Source organism: Vigna unguiculata, chromosome 7, assembly GCF_004118075.2.
Source record: "Vigna unguiculata cultivar IT97K-499-35 chromosome 7, ASM411807v1, whole genome shotgun sequence".
NCBI lineage: Eukaryota > Viridiplantae > Streptophyta > Magnoliopsida > Fabales > Fabaceae > Vigna > Vigna unguiculata.
This window is the reverse complement of record NC_040285.1, coordinates 37,154,890-37,174,791: the sequence shown is the minus strand read 5'-3', so window position 1 is coordinate 37,174,791 and position 19,902 is coordinate 37,154,890. Positions and strand designations below refer to the sequence as shown.

The 19,902-nt window shown below is 34.9% G+C and overlaps 2 protein-coding genes across 2 annotated transcripts; one reads left to right on the top strand and one right to left on the bottom strand.

Moving 5' to 3' along the window:
* Window positions 1-3,353: 3,353 nt before the first annotated feature.
* On the bottom strand, window positions 3,354-4,564 carry LOC114192483 (zinc finger protein ZAT10-like). Its single transcript, XM_028082217.1, has one exon. The coding sequence runs from the start codon at window positions 4,417-4,419 to the stop codon at window positions 3,625-3,627; it is 795 nt and encodes a 264-aa protein (XP_027938018.1). The 5' UTR covers window positions 4,420-4,564; the 3' UTR covers window positions 3,354-3,624.
* An 11,162-nt stretch (window positions 4,565-15,726) lies between these two features.
* Window positions 15,727-19,840, top strand: LOC114191874 (ATP-dependent Clp protease proteolytic subunit-related protein 1, chloroplastic). The gene is made up of 9 exons (XM_028081317.1): window positions 15,727-16,019; window positions 16,835-16,947; window positions 17,115-17,315; window positions 17,421-17,525; window positions 17,620-17,682; window positions 17,815-17,926; window positions 19,059-19,120; window positions 19,202-19,390; window positions 19,469-19,840. The coding sequence occupies exons 1-9, from the start codon at window positions 15,836-15,838 to the stop codon at window positions 19,550-19,552; spliced, it is 1,113 nt and encodes a 370-aa protein (XP_027937118.1). The 5' UTR covers window positions 15,727-15,835; the 3' UTR covers window positions 19,553-19,840.
* Window positions 19,841-19,902: the final 62 nt, after the last annotated feature.

The window sequence follows — 19,902 nt, the reverse complement described above, 5'->3', positions numbered from 1 at the left end:
TATTTGACCTAATCCCGTTGGTTTTGCCACTTGCAAACAATTTGCCCAAATATTCTTATTCAATTTAATCCCCTTCATCCAATTTGGCAATAATTGAATGAACAATATCAATTGTGCTTTTTGGTTTTGCCTAGTAGCTTCGACCTTCCACTCTTTCACTGTAAATTTGCATCATCTTTCTTACCTGAATAGTTTAGATTTGAATTCTCTTTTCTCGCGTTGAAACATGTTATATATATACATATATAAAACTTGTTTTGATACATCAAATAAGTCTGATATTATGTAAGAGTTGAGGTCAAGTGCAATTTAAATATTTTTTTTTCTTCCCACTCTCTAAGCGTCTTTTGAAAATAAAACAGTGACAAAACTTCATACTACGGACAATACTTTGAGAATGCGATCATTAATATTAGCGGATTGACTTGAATCGGGTGAAAACATAACCCATTATCAAAATAACCTTTTTTCTATTAAAAAATCAGAAAAGAGATTTGGATTTTCTATGCAATGATATATAATTATAATTGATACCTTCGATAGTTGAATCCCAAATTTCTACATTAATTCCTTTGTTCCGACTAATTTTATTTTCTTCGTGCTTCTTTTGAATAAAAATGATTTTTGTTGGATATCCGTTAACATAAGATTCAGGACACTAAAATTACATTAAAATTGATTGTGAGTTTTTATGTGTGGTTTTTAAGCGTATTTTCGCTAAATTAGATTGCTTTATATAGCATATATAATTCGTTGTAAGTATTGTGGATTCATTGAAATTGCAGTCAGAAAAGACAACTTTTTTTTTTAAAAATAATTCTCTTGAATTTGTGATTTGGATTTCTGCCATAGATGGTTGCTATTTTGGCCCCTATTGGCTGCTAATAGCTTTATTAATTGGTGACAGTTAAGCATATTGTGGTAACCTGGTTTTGATTCTGATTCTATGGGTTAAAACATGACATGATGCTTAAATAGGTCAAACTGTCTAGCTCAGGTACATGATGAAATGCACGTGGAAGTTTGGTGCCTGTGCCAACCAAATTATTATTAGTGACATTTATGGGATATACTCAAGAAAGAAGGGAGATATCACTAAATTAAAGTACTTGTTTTTTCACGTTGGTAATTAATAGTTTTAAAATTTTGGGCTAAATATAACTTAGATGTTATAAGATAGAAGTGAATTTATGAAATTGATTTAATAAGTTGAAATGAAAATTGTGACGAGGACTATAGTATATATAATGTGGCGGCTCACTCAATTTTATGTTTCTTTTTATTATGGTTTTTGTTTTTTTGTGTTTGATTGAGTTCTTCATCACTGAATTAACTAATAATAAGCGTGACAGTGTAGTTAACAGGAGAGTTTTGGTGAGTTTCATTAAGTAAATTTTGACACTTTGTTTTGAGTAATTAAGAGAAAGATGGAGTGGAGGGAATGAGTAATGCAGAAGAGGTGGTGTTTCTTTCACGTCTGTGATGGCTTTTGTTGAAGTTTTTAAAGTGATGTTGAATTGAGATCCACGTACATGTTAAATTTGCATGAGATTATAGTGAAATCGTAATTAAGAAGGAGATTGATTAGTTAATTAATTAATGAATTTGTTTCTTGGTGGTACGTGCATTGAAGAAGCTGACTTATGCTTCTTTACCATTCTAAAATGACAAAGCATACGTGGATCACGTAATAAAAGGCTTCTTCCTCTATATTTACCTCCCGTACGCAAAGGACACAAATTCCTTTCATCTTATCCTTCTTCTCCTCAAATTCTGCATAGGTGTACGTGGATCACGCTGTCCATACCATGTTTTCACATTTAGGGTTTAGTTTTGAATGATATTTAATTTAATCGGGTTTTCATTTCAACCCTTAAAAATCTTAAATATGATTAGAGAGAACGTGCTTTATTTTATTTATTTTTTAGAATTAAAAACTATCAAAGTTATGTGTGTGTACACACATCGTAATTAATATGAATGTGAAGGTAGCGGAGTACTAATTTGGTGGAAAGAAAGTATATAATATAAGGAGAATGGAAAAATATGGGGTTAAGGAAGGAGCGATAATAACGTATGTGTTTGGATTAGCATAGAGTAGAATGGTATAGAATATGTTAGTGAAGAGCGTGTTTGGAGGAACCGACTTTGACAACACGACACGCATGTAACATAGGATTCACACTCCTTCAAGTCACAACTTCTTAATTGAACCCTATCGTCTGGATTTTACATAGCCACATAACATAACGCGTGAGTGAGGATCATATATACTTTTGCATCCCTAAGAAAGCATCGAAAATCAGTACAACTAATTAATTAATTAATAATTAACGTAGCTTAGTTGAATGCATTATCACTACTACACTGTACCACACGTTCAAGCATTCCCCACACGTCTTGCCAGATAAAACCCCCTCACACAACATTACTTTTCAATGAAACAAAAACACACGTACGCTGAATAATTCAACGGAATTACCGAAGTGTGGAGAGTGGATATAGATAGATAGAAAGAGTTGTTATTAATTAGTGGGTGGATGGATTTGCCAACCCGATAACAAGTGTCCTTAGCCACATAATAAAGCGGATGCAAATTTGGTATAATGATACCAACATGTGCATTAAAGGCAGCAGTAACCACATGGGGAAGGGAGGGTTTCGGTTCAACCCACCTTCCCCCATTGCCCTAACATCATCTAATTTGGTGTAGCTAGCCTTTCATTACCACTCTTTTTTCTTTTCATTATCCCATTTCACAACTAAATTCTAGAGCTTTATGCCAGATATAGAGGATTAATTGTCACCAAGTGAGTGTCAATGAATACATTATCTAAACAAAATTAAGAAGAAATTTGGTTCCTGCTGTCCCTGCGTTGTTCACGCGGCATCCAGTGGATGTTTTTGGGCCCAACTAAAAACCTCACCCACCATCTTATTATTATTATTTTATTACACAAAGACTTGACTTAATCCATTCTTCACCACTGGTCAATTAATATGGGTTGCAGTTTACCACCCACCTTCAATACACTTCACTCCTAATTATTATTATATATAATGCTGCCTTATTTGGAATTCGATTCCACTCTCTTTTTCATCCAAGGGGCATATCATTAACTCCATAGAAAACGTCAAAATTTCTGAATAGGTGTGTCTTGCATAGTCTCATCATCATCTTTAATTAACATGGTCTAAGTCCACTTACAGGCAAGTCTTTTTATATTGTTTAATTTTCTTCTACCTGGTAAAAATATGTATTTAATCAATAAGGTAATGTACAATTCACACACCGAGTACTGAAGAATGGAACAAGTAAATGTATAAGAATAATGAGAACTCGTTTTTATTAATCTTTAACATAAATAATATTACTGATAAACGAATTTGTTAGATTGCATCAATGACAAAGAAGAGTCCAAAAGCAATGAACAAATTTTGTCTGTACAGATGAGCAGAAACAAAATCCGAACCTAATCCCAACCCAATCCCCCTAAACCAGACAAAATACAAATAAAAACAACAAATGGAAATTAAACTAAGAGGTTACTATTCATATTCACCAGATCAGCGAACTGAATTACAGTAAAATTAAAATAAACATTTCTTCGGTGGTGAACAAAGCTACGCCGTTTGATCATCACCGACGTGGTCCTCCCCTGAAAACAAACGCGCCTTCTTGGCGGCGGTTATTGGCAACGGGCTTTCCACCTCTTGCTCGCCGCCTCCGCCGACTCTCTTCCTGAAGTCGAACCCCACCGGCGGCCAGAACTCCGTGAGCGGCGCCGGAAGATTCAGGTCGATCCCACGGAGCGTGTGGGAGGAGGCAGCACCGCCGCCAACGCCGTCGGAGGAGGAAGTGAGGGCGCTGCTGTTGTTTCCGTTGGCGTTGCTGTTACTGTGGTGGTTCCCGCCGTCGTAGTGGCAGCGCTTGTGACCACCCAGGGCCTGTCCGGTGGGGAAACTCTTGTGACAGATGGAACACTCGTGCATCCTTCCACCGCCGACAGGGGAAGCGGTAACGCTGTCACTGGCGACGGCGGAGACAGAGGTAGATTCGGACGAGGCCTTGCGGTGGCTGGCCTTGTGTCCACCGAGTGCTTGATAAGAAGGAAAGGCCTTGTTGCAAACGGTGCATCTGTGGGATAACTTGAGCGGCGGTGACGGTGACGGTTCTTTCTGAGATGGTGGCGGCGAGTGTTGAGTTGTTTGGCGGTGGGAGGAACTGTTGTTGCCGCTCTGCGCGAGCATGATGAGGCAAAGAGCGAGGTACTCTTCCTCGGTCTCGAAACGCGGTCGTTTAGAGCGTTTCCTTTTAGACCAAGGCTCGCGGAACTGAAGGTCAAGGTCCTCCTCTTCTTGGTAGCCACGAAAGGGAGCCGCGGGTGCTGTCGGAGAATTCAAAGCCTCCAAAGCCATTAACGAAGGAAGACTTAGATTGAAATATTGAAATACGATGATTGGATGTAGTCTTTTGGTTGGTTAGGTGTGTGAACTGCGAGAGCGAGCAGAGAATTAAGAGTGTGTGTATGAGAGAGGTAGTTGAGTGGGTGTGAGCATAGAGGTTGTGGTGTTTATATAGGAACGAGATGAGATGAGTTGGTGCTATGATGGAAAGAGAGTGAAGTCGGTCAACTAAAGAGCGAGGGGATTCACTTGGATGACTTTTTCCAAGTCAAAGCTCCGTTACGTAATACGTCTGTCTGCGTTATCTTTACCCTTTTTTTTCTTTTTTTCTGTTTCGGTGTATGCACATTCATTGCCCCACACACACACTAACCTAAGCCTTATTCATGTATGGTAATTAATGTGGTTATGTTTAATCTGTGTGATACTGTTGCCAATAGTTTAAGATTTTAGATAACACCGAGTAGTTAAAGGTTAAAAAAGGTTGAAAAAAATATTAATTAAATCGATGATGTGTCTGTTCTCCTTACGAAATCAGTTCACATCCTTATCCCAGATATATATGTGTGTGGAATGTGATTCTGAAAGAAGCATGAGAAATTACACATTTGAGTGTTGAAGAAAAAGAAAGATTTGACCGTTTGATCTTTGAAAAAGCAGAATGGTTTGGTTTAGACGCCTCGTGGCAATAAAAGGAAGGAGAAGTTGTCGTCATGGCTTTGATCACAGTCACAGATCCTCTTCTTGGCTTTTAGAGTTTCGTGGTTTGGGCAACCACTTTCACTGCCATGCCATCACTCACATCGTTCATTCATTTGTTGGTTGGCACATACAACTAAGCTTATACTCACCAAGATAATCACCACGTGCCACCTCATCTTCGATCGCCGCAAATTAATTCCTACTGATATTTTTATTTTATTTTATTTATTAACATTACGATTCAAACAACTACTATTTCGAATAATAATAATTCTATATTTGTCAAACTACAACTATTTCTGTCAAATCAATTTTTTGTTTATATTTTACACAAATCTTCACATTTTTCATATCACAATTCATTTCATGCACGATAATTTGTGTAGCTCATTTTCCATACGAGGAAAAGACAAAAATGTCTTCAAAAACTCCCATAAGGTAAATATTTATTTTTGTGGTTAACTTTTTTTATTGGAGAAAAAAATTGAATACCTAAAAGTATAACTTCAACCACGATTCCCGTTTTAGAATTAGACATCAGATGTAGATTAATTTAAGAAAAAAACTAATCGATGCAATTTTTGTTTTTGAGAATGTCTCGATTTGTTTATAGAGGGAAAAAGGATAAATAAGCTTCAAATGGTTAAAAACACTGAAAACCAATGGTAAAAGGTAATTTAATATTTAGGTAAATGGTAACAGGAAATATGATGTGAAAAGTGTGCAGATTTGTGTAAAATATAAATAAGGAGATAGAAAATTCGATTTCTCGGTATTAACAAATTTAAATAAGTAAAATTTGTTTATAAATGAAAAAGGATAAAAATGCTGAAAAACAATGTTAAAAGGGAATTTAATATTTAAAACTTTAACCGGTCATTAAGGTAACAAAGACATTGCTTTTTGACTTCTTAACTCTAACACAATTAATAAGCAAACTTATACGGTATTAAGTAATAATTTCATTAATGGTTACACTAAAAATATTAAATGTTCATGACAAATATAAAAGGAATTAGTTTAAATTGATCTCGTCAATATTTTCATTAATTTTAAATCAATTAAACTCATTATAAACTGTTTGAATAAATGACCCGGATGATTAATTCTACATTGTGCATTTTGTAGTAAAGTTTTGATGTTTAAATTAAAAACATGTTTAAAGAGCTGATGCAAATAACATTCTGGATAACTTGATTGAGTAGAGTGAGATAATAATGAGATGAGGACGATGGAAAAGGAAAATATGGATAATAATTATTTTAATGATTAAAAAAAGTGATTGTGTGGTTCTAGAATCATAACGGAAAAAATGTGCAAAGGCGTGTTTGTGGTTTATTTTTAACGTGTCAAGCGAGAGAGAGAGTGAGTGAAGAAGGGTAGAGTGTGGTAGTGGGAGAAAGTAGTTGCTTCACCGACGCAATAAAAAAGAGGAAGAAAAAAAGCGTTTAGGAGTATTGATACGCAACGCAGGTAAGCTTTTTGTATTGGTGACACGTTGCACCTTCCACCTTCAATTGCATGCTTCCACGTGTCCTCCATAACCGACACACCTCATCATCATATCATCTACTGCGCTGCCACTGCGTCTCTGGAACCATACTTCATTACATAATTTTAATAATTTTCATCTTCAAATTAACAAATACAATCAAATGATGTGTGATTGTAACTAATTGAGTTAATATAGATTAGGATGAGTGTAAGATAGTTTCCAAAACAAGAGTCTTAACCAATGTCTTGAATTTAACATAACGGTCTTATAAAAAACCTTCATCAAAACATGTAAATTTTATATTGTGAAGATTGGTGCATGACTATAATTCCAAGTTATAAGATACAAAAATATACAACTATATTTTTAATTTTTTATTATAAACAAGTTAAAATATAAGTGAAAATTTATTAAAATGTAAATTTTACAAAATGTCATAATTAAATAAAACTCGTAAAAAGCTCATAAAATAATATAATAAATAAAATTCACTTAAAATAACGTCTTATAATGCTCTGCTCTTGTATTAAATTTGTTTTAAAATTATTAAATAATATAAAATTTCACGTTCGTTGGCTCTCTGAAATTTATTTTTTAGATATATTTATATATTTTTTAAATTATATTAAATACGATATGTATGAGACATGATTCAAACTAAAGTATTGGTACATCATATATATATATATATATATTAAAAGTTAAATGTAGTTATGCATCAATAAAAAAATACATGCTTTCTCTTCATATGGGCTTCTGAAATTTAAACTTCAAATCACAATTGGGCTTTCTACACGCTCAACACAAAGTTGAAAGTTGGTGGACTCGTCGTATCCAAAACGAAACAAACTACGGTGAACTTTTACAAGAATCTGGGATATTATGTTTTTTCTTTTTTAAATTTACTTAAAGATAAATATGTATATTTTTTAAGACCACATTTTTTCCCTTGGAATATTATACTTAAGGCAGTATTTTAGTCTGTATATTGAATAAGATTAACATTTTATTTCTATTATAACCATTATTCACAACAAATAAATAATTTAAACTTTATAATTTATATTACAAATAAAATTAATAAAATTTAATGTATATAAATTATATTTTAAATCTACTGTGATGTATGTGCTTGATTGAAAAAGAAAAAGTATACATTGATGATATTTTATATTTATTTATGAAGCATTGGGCTTAAGATATATTATATTGGCACGATAAAGGTTGGAAACACGTGTATGTTAGGGTTTGAACAGAATCCAAGACTTTTTGTGAAGAACGGGAAAGGAAAGCTTTGTGATATGGTTCGGACTCTGGTTATTCCATTAAATCATTGTCATTTTCAGTCAATTTATCCTTTTTTTCATATTATTTGTGACCACGAATCATTAACTGCATTTTAGAACATATTCCAGAGTCATATAATGTTGGTCACAAGGTCGTGTATGCAACTAAGTCTTCATCAGCTTTTTGCCTTAGGCTTTGGTTCTGTAGTTGAGATAAGTTTGTTTAAATTCGTATTTAGAGTACTTTAATTCATGAACGTAAAAGATGGAAGTTAGTTACTTCAATTTGAACCTTTTCTTTGTCAGCAATAAAAAATACATAAATAGAAAAATATTTAGGATGCTGAAATCCTTTTACACATAAAAAAAAAATACAAATAATAAAATCATATAAAATTAAAAAGAGAAATCAACACTTATAACCTACCAGAAAGAGGATATAACAGTTGAAGATAACTATTCTACAAGCAAAACAATACAGAAGATAAAGAAACAAAATAATGTTAAGGATTCCACAAATTTAAGAAAAAATCAATATTCCAGCCAGCTTTGTAACAAGATTTCTCTTTTGTTCTCAATCATAAACTCACACTTTGTGTTCTGCAAAAGAAATCTCTAAACTATGTAGCCTGAATCTATCAAACACATTAGATGAGCACAACAGCATAACTAAATAGTTGTGTAGCAGTGTAACTTCAAAGAAATGTCACAAACAAAGTATATTTCAAAACACTAAGAAAAAACATCATGTGATGCGTGTGAACAATATTGTACCTTAGGTAGCTACAAAAACATCTTCCAACTAACCAAAAAGACAAACAAACTCCTAATCCACTATTGATTTAATGCACAAATATGGACACAAACACCCGTCTGAGTATCTGAATCTCGCATTGGAAACTTTATTAATTATCCATATTCAAGCTCTAGTTTGGACTAAGTTGAACACTTCCTCACCATCATTCACCTTACTCTTGAAAATGATTATATTCATATGTATTCAGTTGGTCTATACAATAGTGATGGGGAAAACAACAATAAACAATATACCAGAGAATGCAGCGGATATAATTTCCCCTAACTTGCAAGAATCTATGAGGAGCAATAATCAAAGAGCAGTAATAATAAATCACCAAAAGCACAAATAAAGGCACCAAGATTTTTAACATGGAAAACCCCTCAAATCAAGGGTAAAAACCACGAGTCGTCCAGACCAAAGAAATAACTCCACTATGATCAACAAGAGTACAAAAGAGTCTCAATCAATAGCACAAATTAGTGCCAACACCCACCAAATAACAAAGCAACAAAGCTTTCAAATAGAGAAGAACAAGAGGGGAAAACCTCTACAAATCACTGCTGCAGTGCGAAATTAATATCTCCCAACTCAGACCTCGTATCAAAGATCCGACCGATCAGAATGAAGAGCAATGAGTTCCGAACCTGCTGTAAAAATTTCAGCCCGATCCAACGGTGAACGAATCTGCAGCGCCGAATTTACTGTGACAGCTCTGTGAAAAACGTGAACAGAATTTTCCCTCTACCTCTCCCTCTGTGTGTTAGGGCTTTCAGTGTATTCTGACTCTATTGTTCTGCCTCTCTCTTTATTTTATAGCCTCCTCTCCACTAGGTTTAAGTGAGACATGGGCTTCTCAAATTTTGGGCCTTTTCTCCACATAGGAAGGGAGCCCAATACCCAACAAATCTCCCCCTCACAACTATGTGGAGATAACCGCCAAACCGGCGATCTCACAACAAACTTCAAACTTTCCTCTTGGCAATGCTTTAGTCATCATATCAGCACCATTATCATCTGTATGAACTTTTTCCAACTCCAACAACTTAGCATCCAAAGCATCACGTATCCAATGATACCTCACATCAATATGTTTGGATCTCGAATGAAAAGTTGGATTCTTACCAAGATGGATAGCACTTTGGCTATCAACAAACAATGAATAGTTATCTTGCCTAAAACCAAGCTCCTGCAAGAATTTCTTCAACCATAACAACTCCTTGCATGCTTCAGTAATAGCAATGAACTCTGCCTCTGTAGTAGACAACGCTACACACCTCTGTAGTCTTGATTGCCAAGCCACAGCTCCCCCTGCAAACTTTATTAAATAGCCCGAAGTGGACTTTCTGGAATCAATATCCCCAGCCATATCTGAGTCTGAGTAACCCATCAAAGTAGGTTTATCACCTCCAAAACAAAGCTTCATATCAACTGTACCATGAAGATACCTCAAAATCCATTTCACAACATTCCAATGCTCTCTACCTGGGTTTGACAAAAATCGACTAACTTTACCAACAACATGTGCAATATCTGGTCTTGTACACACCATCACATACATCAAACTGCCCACCGCAGATGCATAAGGAACTCTACTCATATTGGTCTTCTCAACTTCATTTGAAGGACTCTGTTTAACACTCAGTTTAAAATGAGTAGCAAGAGGAGTACTCACAACTTTAGCATTTTCCATCTGGAATCTCTACAACACCTTCCTAATGTATTGCTCTTGTGATAGATAAATCTTCTTTTCTCTCCTATCACGTGAGATATGTATGCCAAGAATCCTTTTAGCAGCTCCCAAGTCTTTCATGGCAAAAGACTCGCCAAGTGTCTTCTTTAACCTGTCAATTCTGGAAATATCTTTCCCAACAATAAGCATGTCATCAACATATAATAACAGGATAATAAAGTCATCATTAGAAAACCTTTTAACAAAGACACAATGATCTAAAGTAGTCTTCATGTAACCCTGCTCACACATAAAAGACTCAAACTTCTTATACCACTGCCTTGGAGCCTGCTTCAAACCGTATAGACTCTTCCTTAGTCTACACACATAATCTTCCTTGCCTTTAACAAGAAAACCATCAGGTTGCTTCATGTATATCTCTTCCTCCAAATTACCATGAAGGAAAGCTGTCTTCACATCCATCTGCTCAACCTCCAAATCAAGAGTAGCAGCTAAACTTAGCACAGTTCTGATGGATGACATTTTCACCACAGGTGAGAAAATCTCATTGAAATCAACACCCTTTTTCTATCTGAAACCTTTCACCACTAATCTGGCCTTGTACCTTGGAAGCGTAGAATTTGAATCTTGTTTCACCCTGAAAATCCACCTAGTTTCCAATGCCCTTTTGCCCTTAGGCAATTTCACCAAGTCGTAAGTGTGATTATCATGCAAAGATTTCATCTCATCTTGCATTGCATCCAGCCACTGTTTCTTCTCTTCACTATCCAAAGCCTCTTCAAAACACTCAGGTTCTCCACCGTCAGTCAAGGTTATGTACTCATCACAGGAATACCTTGTAGAAGGTTGTTTCTGTCTATTAGACCTCCTGAGTTGGACTTGAGGTGATTCAGGTATATCACCAAGATCGTCATCATCATCATGTTCCTCTTGAGCATCATCAATTGGAACATCTACTCCACTTCCAAACTGTTGATCATCAACATCACCATGTTGCTCATTGTCTTGAGCTTCCGTTTCAACATTCTCCAAATTGTGAGCGGGCAACCTCATCGGATTACCATCAGTGAGATTACTGTCTTTCTCGGGTGTGGTCTTCTCCACCTTATCAATGTCTTCAATGGTCTGGTCTTCCATGAATTGTACATCACGGCTTCTAACAAGCTTCTTCTCAACAGGATCATAAAACCTGTAGCCAAATTCATCCTCACCATAGCCAATAAAGATACATTGTCTTGTCTTTTTATCTAACTTGGATCTTTCATCCTTAGGAACATTAACAAATGCCCTACAACCAAAGACACGCAAATGATCATAGCCAACATTCTTACCAAACCAAATTTTGTCTGGCACCTCAGTATTCAAAGCAACTGCGGGACTGAGATTAATAACATGCACAGCTGTAAGCAATGCCTCTCCCCAAAAGTGCTTAGGCAACTTTGCTTCTGAAAGCATACATGTAACCCTTTCAACCAAGTTCCTGTTCATCCTCTCCGCTAGACCATTCAACTGAGGAGTTTTAGGAGGAGTCTTCTCGTGTCTAATACCATGCTGCCTGCAATAAACATCAAAAGGTCCACGGTACTCACCACCATTATCACTACGGATGCATTTCAGCTTCTTGCTTGATTGCCTCTCAACCATAGCATGAAATTCCTTGAACTTTTCAAGTACTTGACCTTTCCGCTGAAGAGCATAGACCCATAGCTTCCTGGAACAATCATCAATAAAAGTAACAAAGTAAAGTGCACAACTAAATGACTTTACCTTTAATGGGCCACAAACGTCAGAATGCACCAATTCAAGCAATTCTGACTTCCTTGAGGGTGGATGCTTCTTAAAAGATACTCTGGTTTGTTTACCAGCCATGCAATGAAAACATTTCTCCAATTCTGCATTTCTCAATCCCATAAGCACATCCTTTTTAGCTAAGCAGTTAAGCCCTTTCTCACTTATATGACCAAGCCTCTGGTGCCACAAAGATGCCTCCATATACATAGCATTCACACTGTCTTTAGCAACCAAAGCTTTAGTCCAATACAATTTAGATTGTTTCTCCCCTCTGGCCATAACCAAGTTACCTTTAGTGAGCTTCCATTTACTAGAACCAAAGTGATTGTCATAACCACAATCATCAAGCAACTGCACAGAGATTAAATTAAAACGGACATCTGGAGCATGTTTGACTCCTTTAAGCAACAACTGCACTCCCATGTTGGTTTGCAGGCAAACATCACCAACACCAATCACTTTAGACTCACCATCATTACCCATCTTCAACACTCCAAAATCACCAGAAGTGTAAGATGTGAAGAACTCCTTCCTAGGTGTAACATGCAGTGTAGCACCACTATCAATAATCCACATGCTCTCATCAAATACAAGATTAACGGACTCAAAGTCACGAAGAAGAACAAGATCACCATCTGTAGCAGTAGTGACACGATCATCATCATGATCATTCTCTCTCTGTTTGCCCTTCTTGTCTTTGTTCTCCTTTTTCCACTTAAAACAGTATTTCTGAATGTGCTCAGTTTTATGACAAAAATGGCACTCTAAATTCTTGTATCTTGACTTGGACTTGCTCCTACTCTTCTCTCTACCACCTTTATGTTCCTTTTTCTGACTTCTCCCCCTAGCTTCTGTAACAAGCATCTCAGACTGAGATGAAGAACCATGTGCCTTCCTTCTCATCTCTTCATTAAGAGCACCACTCTTTGCCATCTGAAAAGAAACAACACCATTCGAGGCAGAGTTTGTAATTGAAACCTGAAATACCTCCCAAGACTCTGGTAGAGTATTAAGCAACCATAACCCCATAACTTCGTCATCAAACTTTATGCCCATTCCTGACAATTGATCTAGGAGCCCTTGAAACTCATTTAAGTGATCAGAAATAGAAGAATTCTCCCTGTACCTCAAATTCATCAAGCAATTTAACAAATACAATTTATTATTGCCTGACTTAGAAGCATACAAAGACTCAATCTTCTCCCACAAAGCTCTGGCATGTGTCTCATTAGCAATATGATTATAAACATTATCTTCAACATATTGTCGAATAAAACCACATACCTGTTGGTGCTCAAAGTCCCATTCTTCTTCAGACATAAAATCTGGCTTCTGTGTAGCAAAGACCGGAAGATGCAATTTCTTGACAAATAATAAATCTTTCATCTTGCCCTTCCACAAATGATAATTTGTACCATTCAAAGCAACCATCTTTGCATTTGCCTCAATCATTCAAGCAAGTAAATATAGCACAACCAAGAGCTCTGATACCACTCTGATGGGGAAAACAACAATAAACAATATACCAGAGAATGCAGCGGATATAATTTCCCCTAACTTGCAAGAATCTATGAGGAGCAATAATCAAAGAGCAGCAATAATAAATCACCAGAAGCACAAATAAAGGCACCAAGATTTCTAACATGGAAAACCCCTCAAATCAAGGGTAAAAACCACGAGTCCTCCAGACCAAAGAAATAACTCCACTATGATCAACAAGAGTACAAAAGAGTCTCAATCAATAGCACAAATTAGTGCCAACACCCAACCAAATAACAAAGCAACAAAGCTTTCAAATAGAGAAGAACAAGAGGGGAAAACCTCTACAAATCACTGCTGCAGTGCGAAATTAATATCTCCCAACTCAAACCTCGTATCAAAGATCCGACCGGTCAGAATGAAGAGCAATGAGTTCCGAACCTGCTGTAAAAATTTCAGCCCGATCCAACGGTGAACGAATCCGCAGCGCCGAATTTACTGTGACAGCTCTGTGAAAAACGTGAACAGAATTTTCCCTCTACCTCTCCTCTATGTGTTAGGGCTTTCAGTGTATTCTGACTCTATTGTTCTGCCTCTCTCTTTATTTTATAGCCTCCTCTCCACTAGGTTTAAGTGAGACGTGGGCTTCTCAAATTTTGGGCATTTTCTCCACATAGAAAGGGAGTCCAATATCCAACAAATAGCAACCTACATACACTTTTAAATATAATTACCCTTTATACTTAACCCATGGTATACGAAATTGGTAAAAATGGTTGTTTGCTAAAATGTGATGTAAAATATCCACCAAATTATTACACAAATTTCAAATACTCTGAGTAAAAGGGCATTTAAAAACATGTGACCCGATAACTTTTCACACTTGTCACACATGATTTACTCATGAGTACTCTCATTCACCATTCTTTTAATCAAATTATCATATATTGTAACTTTATTTAATATTAATTTGTTCACTTTGTTTAAGATTCTGATTTGAACGTGAATAATTAATTTGTATTTCACTTTATGTAATTTATGTTAACATGAAAATTTATGTACTTTTATGTGAGTTTTTGTTTTTAATTATAAGTAATTTAGAATCACATTCTGTCTTTTGGATTGAACGAACTTATTTTAATAATGTTATAAGTGTTTATTATAATCTGATTTAGAAAAATGATAAATAAAAAAAATAAAAAGTTACAAAAAATCAATATTTTTTTGAATTTGAATTTATTATTAGGTTGATCTAATTCAATGAAAATTTTTGTTATTATTAAAAAGTTATGATTTTTTTTATGTTATTTTTTTTATAATTATGATAAAAAAATGATATTCACACTAAAAATACATGTGTTTTTAACAGTGTATACATATATAAGTTGACTTCAGATTCATCATCAAATTCATTGTTGATCTATCTTTAATTACTTTAAGTTTAAGTTGTATTTTTTTAAATATAATGAAGAATATGATAATCAACATGTGAGTTTTATTACATATTTTTGTTCCACTTATTATGTATAGAAATTAATGTAACCATATTATCATCTTTATTTTTTTATGTGTATTTAACCTCTTTTTAGACTCTATATCCAATTTGTGAACGTAATTATCCATTGGGTTATAAAAGATTATTACTTTTTCCTCTTTAATTTTGTTTATTATAATTTTTTAATTATTATATGCAATGATGATATTTTCATTAACTTTACATACAATTTTCAAGTCTAAAATTTTAGATGAATTTTTTTTATTTAACTTTTTACAATTAAATTTGAAAACAGTTAAATATAGAAGAATATTACTTTGAGGTTATTTTTTGTTATTATAATTGTAGAAATAAATATAAATAATTTTATAATTTAACCGTAAATAATTTTTTTTTATAAATATTTTTAATTATCATAAATAATTATTTTAATTTAAGCAATAGTTAAATTTAAAAAAAGAACAGTTAAATTAAAAACAAAGTATAACAAGAAAATATAGAGGTGTTAAGATTATGAAAAAACTTAGAATAGTGTTTATATTATAACCCGACCCGTTTACCACAAGGAGTGGATAGTGCCTTCTAGCCCACCTATCTTTCTCGCTGTTGGAACCAAAACCACATCCCTGGTGTCATACCCTTCACCCGTTCATATCAAATTTTGAAACTTTGTTTCCAATTGCGTGTACCCATGTCCTCTTCTCTCTCACCGCCACTTTCTGCGTCCTTCATCCATGATTCTTCCTTCCTCCATGGAACAAAGCTTTTTCCCCTTTCTCGAAGAGTGCCACCACGTGGTTTCAGCTCTTTCTCTGCTAAGTGCTCCCTTGACAACATCCCCAAACAGTTCAGACAGGAAAATCTCATAGATGGATGTTAGTTTTTTATACCTTTCGTTGTTCCTTCTCTTTTCTGTTTGATGATAATTTTCTCTGTTCGATTTAGATTAGGCCAAAGAAAAAAAAACGTGCTTGAATATGTTTTATAGGAAAAGTTAGAGCACAAAAATTGAAGAAGTTGGAATTTTTAATCTGGTTATGATCTAGTTTAGTGTTTTTTAGGAAAAGTTAGAACTCTACTGTCGAGTGAGTATGTGCGATTGATTATTTACCCCTTTAGAAAGGTTTAAATACTTAGATTGAATCTCACCTTACCTTCCTATTTTTTGGTCCAAACTCGTCAAGTTTCAGGGGCATGAACCACAGTTCCTTAAATTTTGAGAAAAAAATGTAGGTAATATTTATTTCCCCCCTAAATACCAGATGCATATAGATGTGTCTTTTGAAATTTATTTGTAGAACAGATAGTGAATTATGTGCATAACTTGTAGGATAATAAAATAAAGAGACACTATGAATTCTGGTAGTATAAACTAGGAGAAACAACATTGGGCAAGACCATGTGAAGTTTTGGTTGGCTAAGAAACTAACAACATGCGTCTCCCTTTTCAGTTTTGACTGATTTTCACACTCTTGGTGTTTCAAAGTGTTCTAGTCAAACAGAGGGGTAAAGTTTGTTTATAAACCATAAAGCTTAAAACTCTTGCTCTTAGATTAATTTGCATGAAATTTTCTGGATGTTGAGTACAATTTTCCAGAATAAGAGATCTTTTAAAATTTATTCAAGTTTAGTTGAAAGGTTTAAAAATTGGGTGCCCAACCTTTAGTTTTATTTTCTTTATCATATGCAGTGACGCACAACTACAAGAACGTTCCTCAATATCTATATGGCCTTTCACCTTCACAAATGGACATGTTCATGACAGAAGATGTTATCCGCCGGCAAAGTGAAAGAGTCACAGAGGTTCTCACCATATATATATATATTCTTCATCCTGTCTAACTGTCTGTGATGTTATAATAGCAAATATGCTAAACTGTAACCTAATTGTTGATTTTCCAAAGCACCCAGCTTTTATCATGGCTTATTTGACTGTTCAAAAGTGTTCTTAATTTTAATCATTGTGACAGGAAAGCATCTCATCTGCCAAGAATTATATAGATAATGGTGGAACATGGAGTCTATCTGGCATGGGAAAAAATGATGCTTCAAGATACAGCATGAGTACTAGAATGTATCAAGGAGGTTGGGGAAGTGAAAGGCCACAAACTGCTCCACCAGATCTACCTTCTTTGCTTTTAGATGCTCGAATATGCTATCTGGGTATGCCGGTAAGCCTCACCTGAAAGCTACCTTTCGTATATAGATAAATACCTGATATCTTTCATCCTCATCTTTTTTTACGTTCCTCTGTAAGTCTTTATAATTTTGTACAGATCGTTCCAGCTGTGACGGAACTTATTGTTGCTCAATTCATGTGGTTGGATTATGATAACTCAACCAAACCTATTTACTTTTATATTAATTCATCTGGAACTCAGGTAAGTGTTATGACCATTTTCTAACATTTTCCCTTGTGGTGTATGAGGTGCTGGTTTATATAATTGCTTTTTCTTTCCAATTTTTCCTGTTCAGAATGAGAAGCATGAGACAGTGGGGTCAGAAACTGATGCATATTCCATAGCTGATATGATGTCTGTAAGTTTTATCATGAATCATGTGCCAATCCTAGTACTCCTACCCCACCAAGACTGAGACATGATTTTTCTCTTTGAACTTCTCTTTTGTAACTCTTGCTTTTTAATTAATCTTATTTCTTTTTGCTTGAAGTATGTCAAAGCAGATGTGTACACTGTGAATTGTGGTATGGCATTTGGTCAGGCAGCAATGCTTCTGTCGCTTGGAACAAAGGGTTATCGTGCGGTACAACCAAACTCATCTAGTACGAATCACATCTTCGCAAACTTTTAAAAAAAATTGCTTTCACTTATGTGTTTTTGTTGGAACTTCTGACACAACTATAGTATCCGATTCATCAATATATTTGAAGAATAGACAATGGCTTACTGATTTATAGTTTTCCTATTATCTTTTTTGTCACATATATTACACTTTTTGATCAAATGTGTGCTTGTTAAGTATTTTCCGGAATATCAGTTTATCGAATTCTAGTTCTTAGTATCCTTAGGACATGGATTGTAGAGTTACGATCTGTGTGAACTGAAAGCTCAGTACTCTGCATTGAAACTGTTGGGTTGCCATTTGCGATTAAAAGAGACCCTAATTTTCAAGGGGCTAATGAGAGAATTTCGATCTTTATGTAATGCTACAATACTTTGTGGACAAACGTGGCCTACATGTTCATGGAATGAAAGGCTGCAGCCACAGCAGATCGACTTATTAGTCATGTTTCTTTGCCATTGGTGTGTGGGCTTTGTATTATTTATTCCTCAAGCACAAGCACAACAAGAAAACTTTTAAATAATGACAAATTTTAGTGACTAAAAACATGTTTAAAGACCAATTTTATAATTAGAAACCAATTTCTTTGGTAGCCAATTAATGTTAGTAACCAATCTAGAAACCAATTTATAATAGAAATTATTTTAGTTACCAATTTAGAGACCAATTATAATTTTTAGAAACTATTTCAGTTACCAAGAATTTTTAGTTTATAGATTAGTATCTAAATTGGTCATTATAATGACTAATTATTTTTCATCACTAAAATTGGTCATTATTCAATGATTTTCTTGTAGTGAAGTATAACCTATTTTCCTTTATATTTTGGCACACATAGCACCACTATGGTATCGATTCTTGTGACACATACATTAGTTCAGGAAAACATAGAAATATATCTTGATTGGATTTTCATAGAAAATGACCTTCAACGCTGAATTGCAGATGGCATATTTTTTTCTGTCCCGAAATTTGTGAATAGATAGGGATATTTTTCCTTGTCAGTTGGTAGTTTTGATCATTGACAAGGTAGAAAGATAGCTGTTCGTATGCTCTGAATAAACTATGTATTTAGCATTGCCTTACCGAGGATTAACTGTTTGCTATTGCAGCAAAATTGTATCTCCCAAAAGTCAATAGATCAAGTGGTGCTGTTATAGACATGTGGATCAAGGTACTGTCTACCTGTTTGTATATTCTCTCCATCATTTTAGACACTATATTTATATCAATTATGTTGGCAAAACACATACAGGCAAAAGAGCTTGAGGCAAATTCGGACTATTACATTGATCTGTTGGTAAAAGGGACAGGGAAATCCAAGGAAGAAATCACTAAAGATGTCCAGAGGCCTAAGTATCTTCAAGCACAGCAAGCTATAGACTACGGACTTGCTGACAAAATGATTCAGTCAAGTTCCACGGATGCTGCATTTGAGAAGCGGGTAATAATTATTTCTATTTACTATTGATATTCTTTTTAAGCATTTTTATAATATACTTACGATTACTGTCTGGATCAGAACTATGATGAAATACTTGCTCAATCAAGTATGAGGAATCAAGGTGGTGTCGATCCTCAAGCGTCTCCTTCGGGATTCAGGTAATCACACAGCGAAAGGCCACTCACTTAATCAGCTCCGAATCCAATGCCCTTCAATGCTTATGGGTTTAAGTTGACGCCTGGTGTAAAGGTCAAGCAGCTATCTCATAGCAAAAGGCCAAATGGAAACTTCCAATTTGTATCTTGGCTGTTGGGTGACTTTTTCGATACTTAAAATGACATATGCTTAGTTTCAATAACTTAAGAAAATTACCAGGGTTTTTAAAAAATGTAAATATTGAACCATTACCTATGAGATGGATTTGATTAAGACACATCATGTTGCACAGTAGCTGGCATTGCATCCTTGAAATTTTTTGCCTTGATTTTTCTTGTCCTAGATTAACAATTTCG

What these genes read in the sequence shown, in the direction of transcription:
- LOC114192483 (XM_028082217.1), bottom strand. Translation starts at nt 4,419, where the DNA reads ATGGCTTTGGAGGCTTTGAATTCTCCGACAGCACCCGCGGCTCCCTTT.
- LOC114191874 (XM_028081317.1), top strand. Translation starts at nt 15,836, where the DNA reads ATGTCCTCTTCTCTCTCACCGCCACTTTCTGCGTCCTTCATCCATGAT. An exon ending in GGAAAATCTCATAGATGGAT is followed by an intron (nt 16,020 to 16,834) that starts GTTAGTTTTTTA and finishes TATCATATGCAG; the next exon opens with TGACGCACAACTACAAGAAC. An exon ending in TTAATTCATCTGGAACTCAG is followed by an intron (nt 17,526 to 17,619) that starts GTAAGTGTTATG and finishes TTTCCTGTTCAG; the next exon opens with AATGAGAAGCATGAGACAGT.